This window comes from Mixophyes fleayi, chromosome 10, assembly GCF_038048845.1.
Source record: "Mixophyes fleayi isolate aMixFle1 chromosome 10, aMixFle1.hap1, whole genome shotgun sequence".
Taxonomy (NCBI): Eukaryota; Metazoa; Chordata; class Amphibia; order Anura; family Limnodynastidae; genus Mixophyes; species Mixophyes fleayi.
This window is the reverse complement of record NC_134411.1, coordinates 9,057,112-9,083,239: the sequence shown is the minus strand read 5'-3', so window position 1 is coordinate 9,083,239 and position 26,128 is coordinate 9,057,112. Positions and strand designations below refer to the sequence as shown.

Here is a 26,128-nt window from a genome sequence, read left to right as displayed (position 1 = left end):
ACCATATGAATTTCACAGCAGATATGGAGACCCTAAACGCTAGCTAGACATAGACAATCTCTCTCAAGACCAGCCAGCTTCCCCAGCGTTGGTCTCAGTGCACAAATGACACAAACAAGCTTTTATGCATGATACTCCTCCCCCAGCCTTAACATGATGGGCAGGTGACACACCCACCTTCTCTTTAAAAGGACACTCCCATCACTGGCTCTGTTTGCACTAACAGACACACCCTGTCTGTTTGCTGAGAGGAAGGAGCTTTCAAATCATGTAAATTAACCAAACTTTAAACTACACATAAGTTTTTACCTGGTTTAATCTCAATCTAGGTGCATAACTGCGCCAATGTTTTATTCTGCTTGTATGCTTTCTCTGCATCTTGTCAGATAAATGCCTCCCTTTGTTACAAAATATATATATACAAGTTAACCCGTGCATGATACTCGTGCATTCTAGTCAAATCAAGCTACTTAAGGTGTTAAAAAGGTTCTTGTCATGCATTTAGGGCTAGGCCAGGACTCCTCAGGGGAAGAGCGTTACTTCCCGACGCAAGCGCCCTTTTTTAACGTGGTTTTGTCCACATGTCACCACCTCATCATTTTTCTCCATCACCTTATCCTTCATCTTTATCGCCACATCTATCAAGATGTCTATCCAGACACAGGGATCTCTCTCAGCGGTCCTGAGTATCACACTCCTCTCGCTCTGTCACCCCCGGCAACCCCAAACCACTCCCTACTGTCACCCCAGGCAACCACCAACCACTCCCAACTGTCACCCCCGGCAACCACCAACCACTCCCAACTGTCACTTCTCCTTCAAGAAATATATATATATTTTTTTTAAATCTTTATAAACACTTTTAACAATTAACAAATTAAAAACATCTTAGTATACCAAATTTCAGCCCTTTCTGAGTTCTTTTTTCCAAACACACTAAGAATTTAGTAGGTCAGTGTATAACTCTGCCCAGCAGGTGGCGCTGCAGTTTTTTTTTTTTTTTTCCCACACACACACACAGACTAACACACGCCACTAGGCTTTTATATTATAGATATATATATATATATATATATATATATATATATATATATATGAGAACACAAAAATTGATATACTCAGGCGCTATCTATCACATCGGTAACAGTTATACAATATTCAGAGATTTTTTAAAGTACAATAATATTAAGTACAATGATAGTCCCAATATATCAGAAAAATCACTTCACTCTTGTGTGTGTGGCAGCCACACAGCCTGAATCCAGATGGTCAGTCCAGAAGGAATAGTTTACTAAAACAAAGCACAAGCAGGGCACCTCATAGTGTAATACCAAGATGATAATGCAAGGGAAGATGTATATATATGCGTACCGTCAAATTTGATTCGTAGAACTTTAGAAACGAGTGGATCTTCTTTGAGTACTGTAACTCTAGATCTCAACTCAGGAGCAGTAAGGAAATGTGGAAAAGGGCAAACATAGCATAATATTGTCGTATTCAAGTTAGTACACCACGTGAGGCTTAGAAACACTACAACAACTTGAAATGTGTGATATCCGGTGTTAGCTCGAGTGCATATATTCTAACCAGAGAGGAACAACACCACATCTATGTGTGAGTAACAAATCATATGCGTACCAGATAACTGGGGATCAAATAACCTTAAGAATAACATTCAGGAGATGTTTCCTTGGAGACAGCCAGATTCTTATAGAAAGCCACACTCCATTGGGCCCAGCTACCAGACACTGCAATGTCTCCTCTCTGCTTCCTCCTACACTCAGCAGAAACACTCAAATTTGACTGTACGCATATATATATACACATCTTCCCTTGCATTATCATCTTGGTATTACACTATGAGGCGCCCTGCCTGTGCTTTGTTTTAGTGATATATATATATATGACGAAGTCTATACGACGAAACGCGTTGAGGCTGTTCTACATACACTATTCCTGGTATACATAAGGCTGGACTGTCTACCTGATCCCTGAAAAGTTACCCCATTGAGAACTTCTGTGTGGAGCCCATTCTGTGTGGAGCCCATTGGTGTTTACTTTTTATACATCCCAGTGATCTATATCGTGTAGCAGTATCCTATGTCCACAGGATTAACAGATAAGCTTTTAAACCTTTTATATATTGTGAGTGTATTTTATTATGCTACATGCTGAATAAATTATTGCACATAAGTACTACACTATATGGCTTTTTCCTCTCTTAACACACCGTATGAGTGGAGTTTGTGAGCAGTGACTGTGCTGTGGCTGATGTTCCAGTTACCATATACCTACATAAGATATCTACACGTCTGTTCCTGACCTCTTGAAGCTGACTGGAGCTCATTGCCAAGAACCTCTGATACAGATAAGCTGTTTATTTATATCTTTTTGGTACGTTGCCACCTATCACTTGCTACTGATTGTCACGGATACATCTGAAACGTTGTTTTCTGCTTTCTTCTGTCTGCATTCCGGCATATGATCAGGAATATGAACATTGGTTTATACTGTTTACACCAGCCTGACATGTTGAACACTCTGTATTTATATTTCTGTATACAGTAATACTGACTGTCTGGACGCTCTGTACCAGTTAGCACTACTAGATTTGGCGCCATCATCCCTCTTTCTATATTTACAATACTTATTTTTCGATCGGAGTACCATCCGAAAATTAAGAGGGAGGCTGCCTACTCTTATGAAGAAAAGTGTACACCAAGTTTGGTGATCTATATCATTATTCACTCTCATATTTCGAGTTTGAGCGCCAATATTTATTATATCTAATAATACATATATATATATATATTTATTATAAAATAAATTACTGGTAAGTAAAAGAAAAAATAAATAAACATAACATGCAAAGTGAGCAGAATGTCCCCTTCACACCTGCCACCCTAAGCCTGGGGCTGTGTGCATGCAGCCTAGACATTCTCCGTCAGACCAAGGTACATTATAACCTAAAAATACACTACACTTTGTCTTTGAATTCAAAACATCCAACATTGTCTATTTCCCTAGTAACACTGCAATTTTAGATTTTGATCTAGTACCATCTCTGTAAGCTAAAATCTTATTGAGTGGGGTACGGTTTTTCGGTTGCGAAAAATCCGACACCCACCTGACCTGCAAAAAAAATCTAAAGTATTAAAACAGTGATGTCAATATTAATAGACTTACCTGAAAAGTGACTGTCTACATCACCGATGATGCAGAATGCTGAGCGCAATGAAGACCTGTCCGGCAGTACAGTTTATTGTACTACCACCCAAATTACAGTAGAGACCCCACCCACGCAGCAAAAAATTAATAGCATTTACGTTTAATAAATATACTTATTTACCGCAACCATCACTGCCATTAAATAATTCATATTAACATTTAATAAATAGACCTCATTCTCCACCTTATTCTCACCCCACATTCAATTAATAGTCCCCAACCCACACTATCTTAAATTAATAGGCCCCACTATTAAATTAAATTGCCCCACCATTACCCCACAAACAAAATAGCACCCACTAATTAGCCACCACCTATCTCACACTGACATTACATTACTACAAGCCCCCCTGCCCTCACCCACATTACCACAAACCCCCCTGCCCTCACCCACATTACATTACCACAAGCCCCCCTGCCCTCACCCACATTACCACAAACCCCCCTGCCCTCACCCACATTACATTACCACAAGCCCCCCTGCCCTCACCCACATTACATTACCACAAACCCCCCTGCCCTCACCCACATTACATTACCACAAGCCCCCCTGCCCTCACCCACATTACATTTCCACAAGCTCTCCTGCCCTCTCTCACATTACATTGCCACAAGCCCCCCTGCCCTCACACACATTACATTACCACAAGCCCCCCTGCCCTCACCCACATTACATTACCACAAGCCCCCCTGCCCTCACCCACATTACATTACCACAAGCCCCCCTGCCCTCACCCACATTACATTACCACAAGCCCCCCTGCCCTCACCCACATTACATTACCACAAGCCCCCCTGCCCTCACCCACATTACATTACCACAAGCCCCCCTGCCCTCACCCACATTACATTACCACAAGCCCCCCTGCCCTCACCCACATTACATTACCACAAGCCCCCCTGCCCTCACCCACATTACATTACCACAAGCCCCCCTGCCCTCACCCACATTACATTACCACAAGCCCCCCTGCCCTCACCCACATTACATTACCACAAGCCCCCCTGCCCTCACCCACATTACATTACCACAAGCCTCCCTGCCCTCACAACCATTACATTACCACAAGCCCCCCTGCCCTCACCCACATTACATTACCACAAGCCCCCCTGCCCTCACCCACATTACATTTCCACAAGCTCTCCTGCCCTCTCTCACATTACATTGCCACAAGCCCCCCTGCCCTCACCCACATTACATTACCACAAGCCTCCCTGCCCTCACAACCATTACATTACCACAAGCCCCCCTGCCCTCACCCACATTACATTACCACAAGCCCCCCTGCCCTCACCCACATTACATTTCCACAAGCTCTCCTGCCCTCTCTCACATTACATTACCACAAGCCCCCCTGCCCTCACCCACATTACATTACCACAAGCCTCCCTGCCCTCACAACCATTACATTACCACAAGCCCCCCTGCCCTCACCCACATTACATTACCACAAGCCCCCCTGCCCTCACCCACATTACATTTCCACAAGCTCTCCTGCCCTCTCTCACATTACATTACCACAAGCCCCCCTGCCCTCTCTCACATTACATTACCACAAGCCCCCCTGCCCTCACCCACATTACATTACCACAAGCCCCCCTTACCATCACACACACGCACACAAAGCACCAGCCCCCTTGTCAATACACACACAGCACTGACACCAGCCCCCTTGTCATCACACACACACACACACAGCACTGACACCAGCCCCCTTGTCACCACACACACACACACACACACACACACACACAGCACTGACACCAGCCCCCTTGTCACCACACACACACACACACACACACAGCACTGACACCAGCCCCCTTGTCATCACACACACACACACAGCACTGACACCAGCCCCCTTGTCATCACACACACACACACACACACACACACACACACACACAGCACTGACACCAGCCCCCTTGTCACCACACACACACACACACACACACACACACAGCACTGACACCAGCCCCCTTGTCACCACACACACACACACACACACACACACACACACAGCACTGACATCAGCCCCCTTGTCATCACACACACACACAGCACTGACACCAGCCCCCTTGTCATCACACACACACACACACACACACAGCACTGACACCAGCCCCCTTGTCATCACACACACACACACACACACACAGCACTGACACCAGCCCCCTTGTCACCACACACACACACACACACACACACAGCACTGACACCAGCCCCCTTGTCATCACACACACACACACACACACACAGCACTGACACCAGCCCCCTTGTCATCACACACACACACACAGCACTGACACCAGCCCCCTTGTCACCACACACACACACACACACACACACACACACAGCACTGACACCAGCCCCCTTGTCATCACACACACACACAGCACTGACACCAGCCCCCTTGTCACCACACACACACACACACACACACACACACACAGCACTGACACCAGCCCCCTTGTCACCACACACACACACACACACACAGCACTGACACCAGCCCCCTTGTCATCACACACACACACAGCACTGACACCAGCCCCCTTGTCATCACACACACACACACACACACAGCACTGACACCAGCCCCCTTGTCACCACACACACACACACACACACACACACAGCACTGACACCAGCCCCCTTGTCATCACACACACACACACACACAGCACTGACACCAGCCCCCTTGTCACCACACACACACACACACACACACACACACACACAGCACTGACACCAGCCCCCTTGTCACCACACACACACACACACACACACACACACACACACACAGCACTGACACCAGCCCCCTTGTCATCACACACACACACACACACAGCACTGACACCAGCCCCCTTGTCATCACACACACACACACACACACACACACACACACACACACACACAGCACTGACACCAGCCCCCTTGTCACCACACACACACACACACACACACAGCACTGACACCAGCCCCCTTGTCACCACACACACACACACACACACAGCACTGACACCAGCCCCCTTGTCACCACACACACACACACACACACACACACACAGCACTGACACCAGCCCCCTTGTCACCACACACACACACACACACACACACAGCACTGACACCAGCCCCCTTGTCATCACACACACACACACACAGCACTGACACCAGCCCCCTTGTCATCACACACACACACACACAGCACTGACACCAGCCCCCTTGTCACCACACACACACACACACACACACAGCACTGACACCAGCCCCCTTGTCACCACACACACACACACACACAGCACTGACACCAGCCCCCTTGTCATCACACACACACACACACACACACACACACACACAGCACTGACACCAGCCCCCTTGTCACCACACACACACACACACACAGCACTGACACCAGCCCCCTTGTCACCACACACACACACACACACACACACAGCACTGACACCAGCCCCCTTGTCATCACACACACACACACACACACACACACACACACACAGCACTGACACCAGCCCCCTTGTCACCACACACATACACACACAGCACTGACACCAGCCCCCTTGTCACCACACACACACACACACACACACACAACACTGACACCAGCCCCCTTGTCATCACACACACACACACACACACACACACACACACAGCACTGACACCAGCCCCCTTGTCACCACACACACAGCACTGACACCAGCCCCCTTGTTATCACACACACACACACACACACACACACACACACACACACACACACACACAGCACTGACACCAGCCCCCTTGTTATCACACACACACACACACACACACACACAGCACTGACACCAGCCCCCTTGTTATCACACACACACACACACACACACACACACACACACACACACACACAGCACTGACACCAGCCCCCTTGTCATCACACACACACAGCACTGACACCAGCCCCCTTGTCATCACACACACACACACACACACACAGCACTGACACCAGCCCCCTTGTCACCACACACACACACACACACACACACAGCACTGACACCAGCCCCCTTGTCATCACACACACACACACACACACACACACAGCACTGACACCAGCCCCCTTGTCACCACACACATACACACACAGCACTGACACCAGCCCCCTTGTCACCACACACACACACACACACACACACACACAACACTGACACCAGCCCCCTTGTCATCACACACACACACACACACACACACACACACACACACACACACACAGCACTGACACCAGCCCCCTTGTCACCACACACACAGCACTGACACCAGCCCCCTTGTTATCACACACACACACACACACACACACACACACACACACACACACACACACACACACACACACACACACACAGCACTGACACCAGCCCCCTTGTTATCACACACACTCACACACACACACAGCACTGACACCAGCCCCCTTGTTATCACACACACACACACACACACACACACACACAGCACTGACACCAGCCCCCTTGTCACCACACACACACAGCACTGACCAGGCACAGGCTGGGAGAGGGAAGCCCGGGGGGCACACAGGCGGCCGCATCACATGAAACGGGATGCGGCTGCGTCATTGATGACGCGGCCACATCGCCTGTCATGTAATGCGGCTGCCTGTGCGCTGACGCGGCCGCATCTCATGTCATCAGATGCGGCCGCCGGTGAAAAGGTGGTATATTGCATAAGGGGGCCGGCCTACCCCCCCCGGCCCTAATAGCGGTCTGACTGCCCCCCTGCCACCCAGGCCAGCCCGCCCCTGGCACTGACACCAGCCCCCTTGTTATCACACACACACAGCACTGACACCAGCCCCCTTGTTATCACACACACACAGCACTGACACCAGCCCCCTTGTCATCACACACACACACACACAGCACTGACACCAGCCCCCTTGTCATCACACACACACACACACACACACACACAGCACTGACACCAGCCCCCTTGTCATCACACACACACACACACAGCACTGACACCAGCCCCCTTGTCACCACACACATACACACACAGCACTGACACCAGCCCCCTTGTCACCACACACACACACACACACACACACAACACTGACACCAGCCCCCTTGTCATCACACACACACACACACACACACACACAGCACTGACACCAGCCCCCTTGTCACCACACACACAGCACTGACACCAGCCCCCTTGTTATCACACACACACACACACACACACACACACACACACACACACACAGCACTGACACCAGCCCCCTTGTTATCACTCACACACACACACACAGCACTGACACCAGCCCCCTTGTCACCACACACACACACACACACACAGCACTGACACCAGCCCCCTTGTCACCACACACACACACACACACACACACACACACACACACACACACACACAGCACTGACACCAGCCCCCTTGTCACCACACACACACACACACACACAGCACTGACACCAGCCCCCTTGTCACCACACACACACACACACACACACACACACACACAGCACTGACACCAGCCCCCTTGTCATCACACACACACACACACAGCACTGACACCAGCCCCCTTGTCACCACACACACACAGCACTGACCAGGCACAGGCTGGGAGAGGGAAGCCCGGGGGGCACACAGGCGGCCGCATCACATGAAACGGGATGCGGCTGCGTCATTGATGACGCGGCCACATCGCCTGTCATGTAATGCGGCTGCCTGTGCGCTGACGCGGCCGCATCTCATGTCATCAGATGCGGCCGCCGGTGAAAAGGTGGTATATTGCATAAGGGGGACGGCCTACCCCCCCCGGCCCTAATAGCGGTCTGACTGCCCCCCTGCCACCCAGGCCAGCCCGCCCCTGGCACTGACACCAGCCCCCTTGTTATCACACACACACAGCACTGACACCAGCCCCCTTGTCATCACACACACACACACACACATAACTGACACCAGCCCCCTTGTTATCACACACACACACACACAGCACTGACACCAGCCCCCTTGTCATCACACACACACACACACACACACACAGCACTGACACCAGCCCCCTTGTTATCACACACACACACAGCACTGACACCAGCCCCCTTGTCATCACACACACACACACACACACACACACACAGCACTGACACCAGCCCCCTTGTCATCACACACACACACACACACACACAGCACTGACACCAGCCCCCTTGTCATCACACACACACACACACACGCACACAACACTGACATTGCACCCCACGCTTCACACTTACCCTCCAGTCACGCTGTGTTCTCTGCTCACATGGGACAGCACCTGTCCCATGGTGCGCGTGATATCTAGTTCTTATGGGATTGACCACATATAGGGGGTGGGAGGGACGGATCCGCAGCCACTGGAAGGTAGGTGGCTGGTCCCAGGAATTGGTACTAGCCACCTTCCTTGTTTAAAAAAAAATATGCACGGCACACCTACCAACATTTAGTGGCACACCTGTGTGCTGCTGCACACTGGTTGTGGAGCACTGCTCTACACTTCATTAACCCTAGTAATTGAAGGCGCCACTAGATCTTCTACACAGACTGCACTAACACACACACACACAAACAAAATAATGTCTTATCCTTTCGCTCTGGCCAAGTCGTCAGTGAAAACAACTTACTATATAAATACCGTGACTTGATCACTTATAAATAACTTATGGTATAAATGTATTTAAAGGAAATAGCGCAGGGCGCTTGTTTATATAATTGCAGATGTACTGGTTTTGTTGTATCGTGTGGCTCTTTGTTTAGGAAATGCATTCATTTCTGAGGTATATGTCTGAATAATAGTCCTCCTGCACTTGATGCTGCAGCACACTGTGGCTCCCGACTTCAGGTAACAGGAGGGATCCTGGGGTCGGACCATTCAACTTGCTACAAGAGGGGTAAGACCAGGACTACGAATAACCATTAAGTTCCTGATTACATATTCGCTCTTCCTCTCCTGTCTCACTTTTTCTCTGACCTTTCTCTGATGTTATATAATAATGTGTTTTCTGATAATATTATACAGTAATGCATTACGTGATAATGTTTTATATAGCAGTGTTGTGTGTTATCTTATGTGTGTTATGCAACCCTTGATTGCAGAAACAAGATTAGTATAAAAGTGTTAGGAGAATAGTGAGCCACTGGTATAGTAAAGCAGAGCCCCTTCATTTCTTATCAATAACCCACTTCACAGTGTAACAAATTACTGTACATGTAATAACCTCATAGGAACCATTATTGTTAATATTATTTAACTATATTTGCCTGCTTCTTTAAGGAAAAGAATCTTTACATGTGTACATAAAATAACTTTTCTTTCATTTTGCTTACAACACAGCTCAGGATGAAGAGGAGAGCAGTGGCATTTGGACGATCGAAAATATCTTAGATATTAAGATTAAATTAGATATTATAAAGGTTAAGATTAGATTTTATTATTATTATGACTAAGGCTAGATATTGTTATTATTAATATTATTAATATTATTAAGGATCAGATTAGATATTATTATTATTAAGATTAACATTAGAGATTATTATTATTAAGATTAGATATTATTTTTATTATCATTATTATTATTAAGAATAAGATTAGATATTATATTTATTATTATTATTGTTAAGAATAGCTATTATTAAGGTTAATATTAAATATTCATATTATTATTATTGTTATTATATATATTATTAAGATAAACAGTAGAGACTATTATTATTAATATTATTCAATATTATCAGTATTATTAAAAATATCATTATTATTAATAAAAATATTATTCTTACTATTATTATAAATACAATTATATATTATTGCTATTATTTTTATTATTATTGTTATTATTAATAATAATATTGTTATTATTATTATTATTAAGATTCTAAAAAAACATCCTAAAAATGGAGTGTGATTGACCGGCTATTTAGGGGAGGTGGAGGCCGAAACTTTAAAATTTAAATTACATAGTTTTATACTAGTATATACAGTATATTTAAATAGTATTATTATTATTATTATTATTAATATTATCTTTAAGATTAGATATTATTATTATTGTTAAGATTAGATATTATTATTATTATTATTAATAATAAGATTAAGATTCTAAAAAAGATCTTAAAAAAGGAGTGTGATTGGTTGGTACTTAGGGAGGTGGAGGCCAGAACTTTAAAATTTAAATGTCACAATATTAGACTTAATTCTTACAAATGGTGACAGATTATTTGATGTGGGTGAGAACTTAGGATCCAGTGATCATCAAGCAGTATGGTTTAGTATAAAGACAGAGACTGACAAGTCGCAGTTCTAATAGCTGTGTGGCACCAGTATATAAAGCCCTCAAAAGTGCCCAGTAGGTGACCGGAGGCTCACTATAATATATTAGAGAGTCTGTGCCTGCAAACATACAAATCCATCTGCATAAGCATATTTGAATAAGAGTGTATACTGCATATACATAAGACTCCATAAACTGTATTGGCTGCTGTACTACAAGCAGATGTGAGTACCTGCATTCATCTGTTGTTATCATCTTAATAAACAGCAACCTGTTTAAGAAACAAAAGCATTGTGGCTTAACATCCACATTAACACCGCTGAACACCTTAAATAACATCAATATGTATAACCAACAGAAAGGAGTGCAGGAGAGGTTACAAAATTAAGAAGTGCAATATTAAAAGCAACAGATCATTGTATCAAACGGGTTAGGAAAAGCACAAAGAAAAGAAGTATTGTGGATGCAAAAAAAGAAGGCCCTTAGGAAATATAAGCAGACTCAGAATAATGAAGACAAAGATGTGTATCTCGTTAGACAAAAGGGGGCTAAGAAGGTAATCAGATGCTCAAGGGCTCAAACTAAAGAGAAAATGGCCCAGTCACTAGGTTAAGGGGAAAAACTTTTTTTTAGGTATATAAGTGAAAGGAGAAAAACAAAAGGAGGAATAATAAGAGTAAAGACAGAGTGTGAGTCTTGTTGAGGGAGACAAGGTAATAGCAGATCATCTTAAAAATTATTATTGCTCAGTGTTCACTACAGAAAGAGAAGGGAAGGGGCCACAGTTACGTTGCAAGTATATTAATAAAAATGAAGTAGATACAAGTACGTTTACAGAGGAGAAGGTCCTAACAGAGCTCTTAATACTGAAAGTGGATAGAACAATGAGGCCAGATGGGAAACATCCAAGGATACTTAAAGAACTTAAAGGGGTGCTGGTAACATCATTAACAGAATTATTCAACCAGTCACTTGCTACAGGAGTAATTTCTGAGAACTGGAAAAGAGCAAATGTGTTTAATTTACGGTAATTCAGGCGATGGGTCCCAACATTGGGTCCATGACCACTGATGTAATTTCTGACCGCACACATATGGATAAGTCACTCTTTGAATGTGGAGTTCATTAAAGCAGCCAAAAATTCTGGATGACTGTTACATGCTAAGTAGTTTTTTTTACATTGTCGTTTTCATACTTTTATTTTCGTGTGTCAAGAAGCGGTATTGTACAAAGCACCTGTGTGACACTCCCTTAAGCCACACAGTTTAAGAAAACAGAGAGCTGAGTATGCTTGTAGGATGATAAGCACCAAGGGCCTGATTCATTAAGGTACGGATCCGTATCTTTCCGCATTGTACGGTGCGTAGCGCACTCTAAGAGACGCAGACACTTACGCTATAGAAATAAGCATCCCAAAGTCGAAAAACACACCCACCTGCGGTCCTTTAGACAACGTAGAAGAAGAGGCAACGGATCCCAAGCACTTTACGTTAAGCTAAGCAATGTATACGTCACGGCCAATGTGGGGGGTCCGACGAGTTTGTTTACACATATCAAAACACAATCCCTGTGGGTATTTTAACAATATAGCTGGAACCTAGCTGATTCATTATCAAGTTTAACAGACGTGGTACACTTTGAACAATGTTTTTCGATTGCTATTAATTAGCGTAATCAACACTTATCCCTAAAAGTCAGATTGCAGAAGGGCTTTGTGTGCTGTGGAGTTCAAGTGCCCGCATAGTAAGCAAAATGCATGTACATCGCTCGATTAAAATCAAATGAATAAAGAATCTCTGGAAATGTATGTAGTTGTATAATTCCACCTGGGTCGTTATGAAAATGCATAGCGTACTCTTCCATAAGCGATACACACACACATAGTAGAGTGCATATAACCACCACACAGATAAAGGGTGTGTGTCTGGATTAGAACTCATGACTGCCTTTTTGGAAAGTGGGGTAGCTAACCACTTACACAAACTGCAATTTGAAAAAACAGGGAGAAGAGCAACAAGACAGCATGCGTGATACACAGGAAAGTGATAGTTAATAGTACTCTTCATTATTCAGACAAATTACATACAAAATAGGAATCTCACAGGTAGCGCAGTGGTTAGCACTTTGGACTAAAACTGCAGGCGTGAGTTCAAATACCAAGCATACCCATAACATTTGTGTGCAGATTGTGGACCTTAATCATTCATCTAAGAAACACCTCAGGAACTTGCCCCATTATGTATGGAGCCCACCCTTCTCTCTCCATACATAACCTCAGGGACCCATATCAGCTTTTCCTGAAGCTGAATACACTCTTTGGGAAGATCCTTCCCATACAAAACAATCTCCCTGGAGTTTAGAGCACATAAGACAGACAGCCTAGGACACATATACCTGCCATCTGCTACTCCCCAGTACTTCTATCACAGTAACTTATTTATTACTTTCAGGAGGGTGTGTCTGTAGTAATAATGCAGATATTTGTACACAAAGACATTTTTATATATTTATACTGATTTTCAAATAGAGTATAAAAATAAATCAATGTAGTCAGTAAAAAAACATTTCTATAACATAGTTATACAAGTGATCACAAAGCAGACACATATAGAAAGTGGAGGAAAAGCATAAGGCCACAGTTATGCATTTGACTTTGGTACCTTTAAAACTATTATCTTTTACAAAAAGTGACATTAAATAACAAAAGGCATTGTAGCAAGACATGTATAAAAATAGCTACAATTTGAACAACATATATTACAAGTCACAAACAAACCATGTTTTTTTACATGTCTTTCAACAAAATCAAGGCCACCTTTAAACCACTTTAATATATTTACACCAAAGTGCTGTTTACTTTTAACGGAAAAATCCTGCAATGGTGAACACCTCTAGGATGGCTTCCAGACCATACAAGACCAATAGGACGGCAATAATAATGACATCAGCTCTCAGGATATAGGTCTGCCATACTAAAAAATATACAGACAGGAGGACATTGCTAGCAGTGAAGAACAGACTGAATCCTAAGGGGAGTCCTTCTTCTGTCAGGTTTCCCATTGTACCTGCAATTAAACATTAATGTAATGGTGATGATGTAGTTGCACCAAAAATGCTATCATTTTAACAATTTATGATGAAGATGATATTTTTGGGCCTGATTCATTAAGGAACGCAAAGTTTATGCAAATTGCGTTTTTTTTTTTTAAAAGAAAACAGACGGAAAATACAAGCAGGTTCCCCTGTATTCAACAAGGAGAGGATCTGAAGAAACGTTTCTAGCTGAATACAAGGTACTTCTGTGTGCCATATGCACACAGACACAACACACTGAAGGATAACCACAATGCATATGTATATATAGAATCCCATCTGAACTTACAGAAAATATACAACATATTAAATACATTAACATCTGTTAATAATATAATCATTAATAAAAGTACTTTAAAAAAAAAGTTTTTTTTTCTATTCCCTCCCCACATTAAATACATATATCACAATGTTCTACATGCCTACTGTACATAAAAGGTATTTTTACAGTTGCTCTTGACTACAAACACATGTTCTAGCGTGCATAAGCAACCGTCATCGCTAGCAATCGGCAGTCACATCTGTCTGTAGCTGTATGGCTAAAAATCACGTCAGAGATTCCCAGAGCTTGAAGCGGATGGATGTGCTTGCGCTCCTCCTTGGCACGTCATTACTGTACATTGACTACATCCCACCCCTGGCTGTCGGAAGTGTCCTTTGGGTTTGAAGATTAATTGAATGCACTGGTGTACAGTCCGTTTCATGCGCAGAGCAATTTTCCAGAAAATAAGGCAAGTTTTGCCCTTTACATTCCTTACAGGTGCTGTATGTTTCAACTTAAATGGGTATGGGTGAAGAACCAGGGTCATTTGATCTTTAACATAGTTAATAGTGCAAAGCAGGTTCACAGTGCAAATGCCAGGGCAATTTACACAGTTATTGGCCAAAATCAAAGCAACTCTTTCATGAAGGTCATAGGACACGTAGATTGAGTTCTGCTGATTAAAGCATATATTGATCTTCACACACCAAGATAAACTGTTATATTTGCCAATGCTTTCTGCACAATTTAATACTAAGGGATACATGTATCAAGCTGAGAGTTTTCCGGCGGGTTTGAAAAGTGGAGATGTTGCCTATAGCAACCAATCACATTATAGTTATCATTTTGTAGAATGTTCTAAATAAATGATAGCTAGAATCTGATTGGTTTTTCAAACTCGCCGGAAAACTCTCAGCTTGATACATTTACCCCTAAGTGTTTAATCAAATAGGTAATCAACTAAGACAACAGTCACCCAAACAGTTGCCCTTCTGTCTCAGTACGCTACTAGCCAAAATAATCAATCTAACTGGCAGAGAGAAGAATCTGTTGATAGAATATTTTAATTCACTGGAGCTTCTTTGTTTCGTTGAAGCTTTGCGCATCTGAAAATGTGTTATATACTGTGATTTGCAACTTACCCATGTACAGCCTCACAGATTCAAGAATTGCCATAAGGAAGAGCAGACCAAGATCTAATGCTAAGTTAGAGTCAGGATAACTGAAGACCTGACCTGCAAGTTAAATGCACAAAGTCAAAGTGCATATTAGAAAGGAATAATCAACTTGGCAAAGTCCAAAGTAGACCACATGGTGGGCTAGATTCATTAAGGCATGCAAAGCATATGTAAATTGCATTTTTTTGACATAAAGTACCAAATGAACGCACAGAAAAATAATAAAAGTATTCAATGAATCACCTGTTAATAATATAGTCAAAGTTGTTTTTTATTTTTACAGCAGAGCGCATCTAGACCCACATTCAACAACACACATATCTTGAGATCCGTTCCTAGTTTAATACGGACATGTGTATGCCTGATTTATGCACGTTTAAAAAAAATAAAATGCAATTTACTATTGTTTTGCGTGTCTTAATGAATCAGGCCCTTAATGTCTAAACTGATTACATTTTGTATTAGGTCTAAATAGTTAGGAAATCATTATAGAGTACTTTGAAGGGTAGAAACTTGGGGGTAAATATATCGTCGACTTTGCAAGGCAAGTTTAAAACGGCAATGTCTTTACAGGCAAGTTTTAAATCTGCCCTGCAAAGTCGACAAATATCAGGTAAGTTGTCAGAAGGGGATTGAACAGTCTACATGAGCAGTTAGCAATAAAGCAACCTCAGTTCTCAAAAATAAACATTAATGCATGACCAGCTCAATAGAGATCACCTTGCTATAGTTCAACTCTTTTTGAATAATGTAATCTTGGTTGGCAAATCAAAGGGTGGAACTGACTGCAACTTCAGATCTCACATTTGGTGCAAATGAAAAACTGTCATTGAACAAAGACCTCCATACCAACCGTAAAGCATGGATGTATGAGCATTAAGTGTTGGGGTGCTTCATTGCTTGGGCATCTTGCTACAACTTAGTCAACTTTGAATTCCACAGTGTACCAGATAAAACTTGTGCAACGTGTTGATGCTCTACCTGTCAAAAAGCTAAGCTCTCTGAAATATCACACAGCTGAAGGAGCTCTATGTAGAATAATGGGACAAAATAGCTCCAGCTCAAAGGAAGAGACAGACGAAGATCAGATATTCATACTGTCTGACCAAATAGGTTAAAAAAGAAATATACCAAATGGAAAGTTTTGTACTTTCTCTCTTAACTGTATTACCACAGAAACTTATAATTACAAATAGAATGAATGGAACGAACATACTGTACTAACGTTAATACAATAATTGCAGATTATATATTTTTTCATTATTAATTTTTATTTATAGGGCGCCACTAGGCGTCCGTAGCGCCGTACAGGGACAAACAAAGTTACAATACAAGGTGAGACAGCACAGTACAGTAAACAATAAGCACAGTAACTCGGTGAGCTCAAAGCACAGCTAGAGGTGCGGGGGAGGGGAGAGGGGAAGGTCCTGCATACGGCTGAGCCTGAGAAGGAGGGCCCGGATGACAGGGAAACCCCCAGAGGGGAGAGGAAGGAGCGAGAGGGTCCTCGAGGAGGAGGGCTAGGTAGCTGGAGAGCCGAGTTAAGAGTGGTGAGGACAGGAGGAGAGATGACCCTGCTCAGAGGAGCGTACAATCTAAGGATTATAATACTGTTGTAGCAGAGCAATGATGTCAACAATTAAAATTCAGTCATATTAAATAAAAAGTAATGGACGCTCAAGACACACTGTAGCCTGGATCATTGCACAATATAGTCACAAAAACATGTGGTCAGAATGCTCTGATAGGATTGATCAGGTGCTTAAAAGAAGAATAACTACAATAAAAGAAGTTAAAGTATTTCCCTGTGTTAGTTTTCTTATATTTTGCAGTGTTCTGGGTCATTATATATTATAATTTATTAATTCATATCTCCCAACTGTCCCGATTTAGCCGATTTGAGGGTACGATCCCACTATCCTATTATCGGGACTTCGATTCGAGGGCAGTTGGGAGATGTGTCCTTATGAATGATGTACCGTCAATGCCAGACAGGTGCATGTGTCATTGAAGGGCTGCTTTTAGGGGAAAAGAAGGGGGCTGGGTACTCCCCCATTGTGAATTGGCGACGCAAGCACTGTATCCCAAATGTAAAATCTTTAATGTTGGGAGGTATGTTAATGACTGTTTTCACTTGGAATTAACCGGTTAGTTCCACTTAACGGCCACAATTTACTTACTTTTGTAAATGATCATAAGTAGTGTAGCTAGAAAATAAAAGATAAAATATACAACACTGAAATAGAGAAGTATTTGCAGGGGTACCGATGAAAGCTGTTAAAGAGATATTAAGGAAGTTGGTTTTTAACAAATTGTAATATTTATAAATGAAAAGACATTTACTTTCAGGGAATCCCAGCAACAATGAAATGTCAATGCTTAATAAGAAATGGTCAAATGCACAGGGATAATTATCCATATGCATTTGACCATTTCTTATTATGCATTGTTATTTCACTAAGTGTGTGAATTTCATTACTCACCAGTAACCTCATAATTTCATTGTTTCAGTACACAATTGAAACTGTTAACACTAAAGAATATGGGCGTAGTGCAGTGGATTCCAAACTTTTTCAGTTCAAGGTCTCCAGAATATTTTCAAGGCACCCGTAAGCCAAAATAATTACCAAGTAGTCCCCCGCCTTGCTTACCACTGGCCCTGGCCGAGGCACCCTTGTGAGGTCTCCAAGGCACCCCAGGGAGTCTAAGTGCACAGTTTGGGAACCACTGGCTTAGTGCTCGAGTTTTTGTCTTTATCAATGTATGTAAAATAATGTAACTTACAAAATTGACATTATTTTCCCTATAAACCTGGGTCTTTTCTTCTCCACAACGAAAAGTCATAATTAGTATTCGATGCACCGATGATGATCATATAGAGAATAATGAGCACGATGTCTGATACTTTACAGACACAGGAGCGCCACACTGGGAAAGGTGTCCACTTCAGTTTGGGACGCCAGACATTTGGCCTCAGGCAGTAACAGTTAACATGCCAACATTTTGTGAGCTTTAGTTAATCTTCAAATAATAAGGTGCTTCTTGTGCTAGCATGTTATGTGCACAGATACAGTTCATATACTTTTAGTGGTAGAACAACAAAGACTGAAGAGGACTTGAATACCACAATCCCTACAAAGGCTTCTTTCTGGCTGGTAACACAGGATTCTTTCTCCTTATTTTCTTTAACGGTGCCAAAATAAGCTAGTTATACTCTTAGTATTGCCTTCCAACCGAGTCTGGTGAATGCAGCCAAGGCCAGTGCTAGGGTACTATGCTCCATAGGCAAAGCTTTGGCCCCTCCCACTAATACAGGTGGCATGGTCATGATGCCCTCAGTTTCATGGCTATGCCCATTCCATGTCATGGCGTAGACCACATCTAACTCCCTCCGCATCCATTTATCCTGGAGATTCTGCGCTTTGCAGAGCAGCATGAAGCGGGCATACCTACTAAATGTCCCTTCAGTCACGGGACAGTCCCCTAAAATTAGAACAATTGGGGTGTATGTATCATATTCTATTGTAATTTATTCCACTTCCTTAAACTCAAACCCTGTCTTCTCCACCTATTAAATATTGATAGAATAAGTCATTTTCTTATCCAAGATGCATTCCCCTCACTTATCTATCCCTGCTTCAATCTATTCTTTATGCTGCAGCAAGACTGTCCTTCCTCTCTCAATTATAATTACTGCTGCCCACTAGCCACCAATAATAAATAGATTCCAATGAGTCACTTCACAATTTCCAAAAAAAAAACCACCACTCTTACAGTTAAATGGAGGAGATAGCAATATCTAGGAGTTCTAAAGAACCCAGCAGCAAAACATCACGTCCAACCTTCTACCACTTTAATACCACACCTTTAACTTTTACACTTTTCCATATTTCTCCCCAAATACTGCTTGATTTATCTAATATTATCCCTTATATTATTATATGGCTTATATTAATCATAAGAGTGAGGGGATATGCGGCAGGTCTGTGTGTGAAGCTTATATTCCATTTCTCAGAGTCAACGCCTCTGCTGAAATTCAACATGGAGCCTGAAAACAGGTCCCGTTAAAAGTGTAGTACGAAATCTGAAGACCATTAACTCTGAGCTGGTGCAAAATTATAGTCCTTTAATAGAGTGGAAATGGTCGTGCGCCACTCCACAGAGCAAGGAATATCTTTATAAATGTGCCCACTATACACCATTATCTCATTTTAATAATCAATCAATAATAATCAATCAATTACGTTTTCTTCCACTGCAGAACAGACATTTTGCAATTTGAAAATAACCTCATCTGTGTTCAGAAATCATAAAATCTGTGACCAATACATTTACTGTATATTTGAAGTGCAAAGGATACAACCAATGAGCTCTTCCCTGTGAACAAAAAAAATCAACAATTAGAGAAAAGATGAAATAATTACAACACATGATAAACCATTATTTGGTGGACAGCCCTCTTTTTGGCACGTGCTTTAGCCATGTGGGTGGCTAATTTGGATGAGATCCGGAAGTTTGGTGTACAGGTCAGATTACATAGAGATTCAGTGGAGCCTGTTAGTGAGTTCGTAAATGTCTGTGTGCATAGGACGACAGCAATCATTCCAACCACATTTACCAACATGTTATAGATAAAGGGCCTATTCATTTCACTATGATCAATATTGGGGATTGTGATAATTTTTGGAGCACATATGCAGTATGCATGGCCAGCATTGTCCTTATCCAAGAATTTTTAATTTCCTAATAAAAAGTAGACAAATAAATGTAAATTATCTATGAAACATAACATCTGCAGAGTACATCACGAGCACTCCAGCTACTCGGCAGCATAATTACTACAGGACCAATCTGCCCATGGCAAACCAGAGTATGTGTAGCCTTTGCTGTAATGATCAAAAAGTGTTTTATGATTTAACATAAATGTTTCAGAACACAGTGTGCTTATACCATACAATGGGCCTGATTCATTAAGGATCTTAACTTAAGAAACTTCTTATTTAAGTCTCCTGGACAAAACCATGTTACAATGCAAGGGGTGCAAATTAGTATTCTGTTTTGCACATAAGTTAAATACTGACTGTTTTTTCATGTAGCACACAAATATCAACTTTAAATTACAGTGTACAAATAAGCTATCAAGTATTTGTGTGCTACATGAAAAAACAGTCAGTATTTAACTTATTTAAAAAACAGAATAATAATTTGCACCCCTTGTATTGTAACATGGTTTTGTCCAGGAGACTTAAATAAGAAGTTTCTTAGGTTAAGATCCTTAATGAATCAGGTCCAATGTCTTCAAATGTCTTGTTGCAATATATTGTATACAGTAATAAAAGATTACCATACTTACCAACTTTCTTGCATGGTCTTCCGGGAGCTGCCGTGTGGGAGGTGGGCATGTGGGGGGCGGGGCTCCAAAAATTGCGTCATTTTGGACCTGCCCCCGTGACGTAATGACGCAAATACGTCATTTTACAGTGGGTCGGGGACAATTCCCGGAGAATCGCGGTATTTTGGCCCTAATTCTTCAGATGCGGGATTTTGCCATACTCTACCCGAGAGTCTGGGAGACTCACCCAAAATGCGTGAGTCTCCCGGACATTCCTGGAGAGTTGGCAAGTATGAAGAACACTGAATGCACATTTATCACTATCACAAATAAACACACTGCGTTCCACTCTTTGTTTGTAGTTTTGTTTGCGAGGTTAGATGTTAATTTTCAGATGTTAGGTATGTTGAGTTACCAGATCATGCATGTACATCGAAAACATATGACATTCACAAGTTGTATGGTATTTGCCCACATGTATGTCAGTCTGACTGAGATGTTTTTGTCTCATATGACAAGACATGTCCTGAAGACCTGCATTCCCTTCATCCCCAGTACTTCCATCACTGAGCTAAAAATAATACAGTCACACTGGGGCCTATTTATTTATTATTATTTTACTGTAAATTTGTTTTCAGGTAATACATGCAAAATTAAGTATTCTTCAAATTTATTAATAGTGCATCGCAGCAGATATCATAGATACCTGTTGCTTTGCATTTTTCAAAAATAACGGAGCAGTCCCCATAGATGTCTATGGGGACTGCTCTGTACCGCAATTTAACAAGTATTGAAAGGACATTTACACATCCGATAATGTGTGCTAGCTCATGCACCTACAGCACAGGCTGGTGTACATTACCGTATGTGTAAATTTTCAGTTCTGCTCTATAGGGAAAGCATTGCGGTACAGGGATCTTTGGATCCCTCACTGTATCTTACTGCTCTCCCCTCCGGTCACTATCGCAAAGGTGGTCACCTTGCAATAGTGACCATAGAAAAGATAGGAGAGGGGTCTTTGCAGGAACAGCAGTCTTGTGTGATTGCTGTTCCTGTTGAAGATTTTTAATAAATACAAACGATCTTTCAATCCTTATCATTGCGATAAGGATTGAAATAGTTTGTTAAAATTGCTGTTATTAATAAATAGGGGCCTTTGTGAGCGAGCACACTCTGACACAGAGCAATGACTAAGTGCCAGCACTGACAGGGAGAGTGGAAGAGGTGACCAGTAGAAGGAATGGGTGAAGGTACACTGGAGGTGAGCGCTTCATGCCCAGCCCTTGCTATGGTCTTCTGCCATGTAAAGGAATGGGTGAAGGTACACTGGAGGTGAGCGCTTCATGCCCAGCCCTTCCTATGGTCTTCTGCCATGTAAAGGAATGGGTGAGAGTACACTGGAGGTGAGCACTTCATGCCCAGCCCTTCATATGGTCTTCTGCCATGTAAAGAAATGGGTGAGAGTACACTGGAGGTGAGCCCTTCATGCCCATCCCCTCCTATGGTCTTCTGCCATGTAAAGAAATGGGTGAGAGTACACTGGAGTTGAGCGCTTCATGCCCAGCCTTTCCTATTGTCTTCTGCCATGTAAAGGAATGGGTGAGGGTACACTGGAGGTGAGCGCTTCATGCCCATCCCCTCCTATGGTCTTCTGCCATGTAAAGGAACGGGTGATGGTACAATGGAGGTGAGCGCTTCATGCCCATCCCCTCCTATGGTCTTCTGCCATGTAAAGGAATGGGTGAGGGTACACTGGAGGTGAGCGCTTCATGCCCAGCCCTTCCTATGGTCTTCTGCCATGTAAAGGAATGGGTGAGGGTACACTGGAGGTGAGCGCTTCATGCCCAGCCACTCCTATGGTCTTCTGCCATGTAAAGGAATGGATGAGGGTACACTGGGGGTCAACGCTTCATGCCCATCCCCTCCTATTGTCTTCTGCTATGTAAAATGAGAGATTAAATTTGCCTCATCCTAGGATGGGCTCATTATATAAAAACTGCGGATATGGTGTACTGAGGTGGACTAACTGCAATCAGGGGAGGGCTGGCAAATTTTAGCCCGGGGGGCAAGACTCAACTCAATAGCCCATTAGGAACATTTTAAAGGAAGAAAAGTACAGGTGGCCCAGTGACTCAGCCCAAGGTGTCCCACAGGCGCCCCCCTGCCCCTGACTGCAATGCAGCTACACAGCATATGTAATTTATTGTTCCCCAAGTTTACGCAGCTGATCTGGTAACACTAGTTATATCATATAATATACTGCAAAAGCAACGATATATTAGAAGCATAATAAAACATAAACTATGGCAATCATACATTATTCCAACACCGTGCCCATTGATAATGTGGATGACTGGGTTCTGTCCTTGCAGTTAGAATAATTGGTGGCTCTAAACATCATGTGTATTGTTAAATATGGATATAGTGTCCAAGCACAAATATAACACTTGTTATCATATCCTGTACACAGCATTCCCTAGTGTCTGTCGGCTATAGTCAGACATGGCGGTATACACTGGTCTCTCCATGCAAATAATCTAACACGGATCACATTATAGATTGTTTTACTATGTCAACCTATAGCTGTTACAATTGCGCCTAGAAACACAGCAGAAGAAGGGGTACAATGCCTAGTTGGAGGGGAACAGTACATGTAACTATGGCAACGCGTCTTGCACGTACCTCTTCTGGACATCGCCATATTGCTGAGAACTTCGTAAGGTTTCGGTTATCTCCGTTAAAAAGATCCGAGCGGAACCTTAATACAGAAACCGGGGCAGCCATCTTTACCATGGGCAAATTGAAGGGCAATTTTAATAAACTTCGTTTTAAAAAAAATTGTATTTTGTATTGGGATAGCATTGATTGTAGTTAGAACTTTAGAGCATATGTGACTATCCATGAGGTAATGTAGGAAGAGCTAATTCATGTTGCTGTAATTCTACTGGGTGGACATAAATTATACTTAATGAGCTGACAGTAAGACTTAGTCATTTTCTTTAATTATCGAATCAAAGCTCAAACAGTGTATATATATATATATATATATATATATATATATATATATATATGTGTGTGTGTGTATGAGAGAAATGTGCCCAATTCCAAAATGGCTTCCTTTGAATAATCGTCTCCATAGAAACGCAACGTAGTCTGGCGTTCAGACGACGGCGTGTCTACGCATGCGTAGTAGGTCTCGCGTTCGGGTGTGAACATTCGGCCCCGCAGTCATCTTCGGCGGGAATCGGCTACACTCGGTGGTTTCCGTGAACGGGCCAGATCACAATCTGGAAATCGTGGAGAGCTCGGACATTTCCGGAACTCATCGGGTCTTTTCGAATTATTCTTTTTTTTTTCTTCGGTATTTCGGAAAGGGTGTTCGGGTGGTGTCGATGTCCACTTTCGTTTGTTTCCGGAAGTAAGTTCGGTTCTTTCCGGAAGGATGGATGAGACTCAAGCGTCCCGGCTCGGGTTATCGGAAGCGGCGGCAGCGGTGGCTGCAGTAGCTGCGGCTGTACGGGATGGGCCGGAGGTAACGTCGGTCACCGTCATGACTGGGCCTGATGGCAGAAGTGCGACAGGAAACGGGTATACAGGTGAGATCTCTTGCTATTCCAGTTTACGTGCGCTAGATGGCGCTCTACGTATATTGCTGCAGCTCCTGCATTTCTTGTTGTAATGCCCTGTATTACCGCTAGATGGGAGTGTCTATCTGAGTTAGATGTGGTCTTATTTGCCCACAAATATCTTGCTCAGGATTGCAGCTGTATCAATCAGCACATGAGGTTGTTATTAGGACAAACAGCATGAGGGTTTAGGAGAACCTGTCTCTATAAGGGCTCATGCACATGGGTGTTAATATTATGTGTTCTTAAAGTCTGGTAAATATCCTTTAATAGCAATAATATAAACCTCCCAACTTATGCACTTCTGGAATCAGGACAGCAGTATTGAAGACGAACGCTTCCCAACTGTCCTGAAATTGGGACTGTCTCACCTAAATCTGGACAGTTGAGATGTATAGATAATCCATAAAATAACACATCGGAATGGTCCTGTACACAAACACTTTATGGCAGTCCTTTGCTTTGTGTCACTTTCAACATTGCCGTTTTCAGGAATACTAAGGCTAAGTACAATATAATGCAGTATACTAAGGGAGGCTTTGCAAAAACTCTTAAAGGAGAGTAAGTCTGATTGTAGAGGGTTGAGAAGGGAGTTAGAGTAGAGAAAACAAGGTAGGTGGCTGTATGTAAGTAGTTTGGAGGCAAGGAGATTAGGATGGCAGATGAAGAGAGACTGGGGCAGAGCATCTATAAAACTGCAGGTCTTGTGGGGTGTTTCTGGTATGGGTCATTCCACATCAAATCAACAAAATTTTGCAATACATTTTTTCACTTTACATTCTCTAATTTCAATTAAATTTGGTATAATAAACGCTGCCATGGAAGTAAAGAAAACCCCCCCAAATCTTAGGCTGATATGTGCACTGGTTTTTAAGTTATAAGCCTTTAAAGTTGCAAATTTTTAACTAAAATTTTTTTTTAAAATTGTTTTTAAATTGCATTTGTAGCTCACCTAATTGAGCTAGAGAGTTGGGCAAGGTCTCATTTTAAAATCCTTTAATGGGCTTTCATGTGATATACAACACAGCAGTATGTTTCAATAAAAATTTGTAACATTTTCAAAATCAAAATTTTGATT

At 42.7% G+C, this 26,128-nt stretch overlaps 2 protein-coding genes across 3 annotated transcripts in view; one reads left to right on the top strand and one right to left on the bottom strand.

Moving 5' to 3' along the window:
• Positions 1–14,053: 14,053 nt before the first annotated feature.
• TMEM80 (transmembrane protein 80) lies at positions 14,054–24,762 on the bottom strand. The gene is made up of 5 exons (XM_075187825.1): positions 24,107–24,762; positions 20,453–20,469; positions 18,273–18,366; positions 16,057–16,149; positions 14,054–14,624 (listed from the first exon to the last, which is right to left on the bottom strand). Exons 1-5 carry the CDS (start codon positions 24,123–24,125, stop codon positions 14,419–14,421), a joined length of 429 nt encoding a protein of 142 aa, XP_075043926.1. The 5' UTR covers positions 24,126–24,762; the 3' UTR covers positions 14,054–14,418.
• Positions 24,619–26,128, top strand: part of DEAF1 (DEAF1 transcription factor) — a 37,045-nt gene continuing 35,535 nt past the window's right edge. For both annotated transcript variants that reach the window (XR_012679425.1, XM_075187824.1), the window contains exon 1: positions 24,619–25,020. Coding sequence is in view for 1 of the 2 variants with exons in the window: in XM_075187824.1 (XP_075043925.1) it covers positions 24,867–25,020 (154 nt within the window). In the remaining variant the exon portion in view is untranslated. The remainder of the gene's footprint in view (positions 25,021–26,128) is intronic.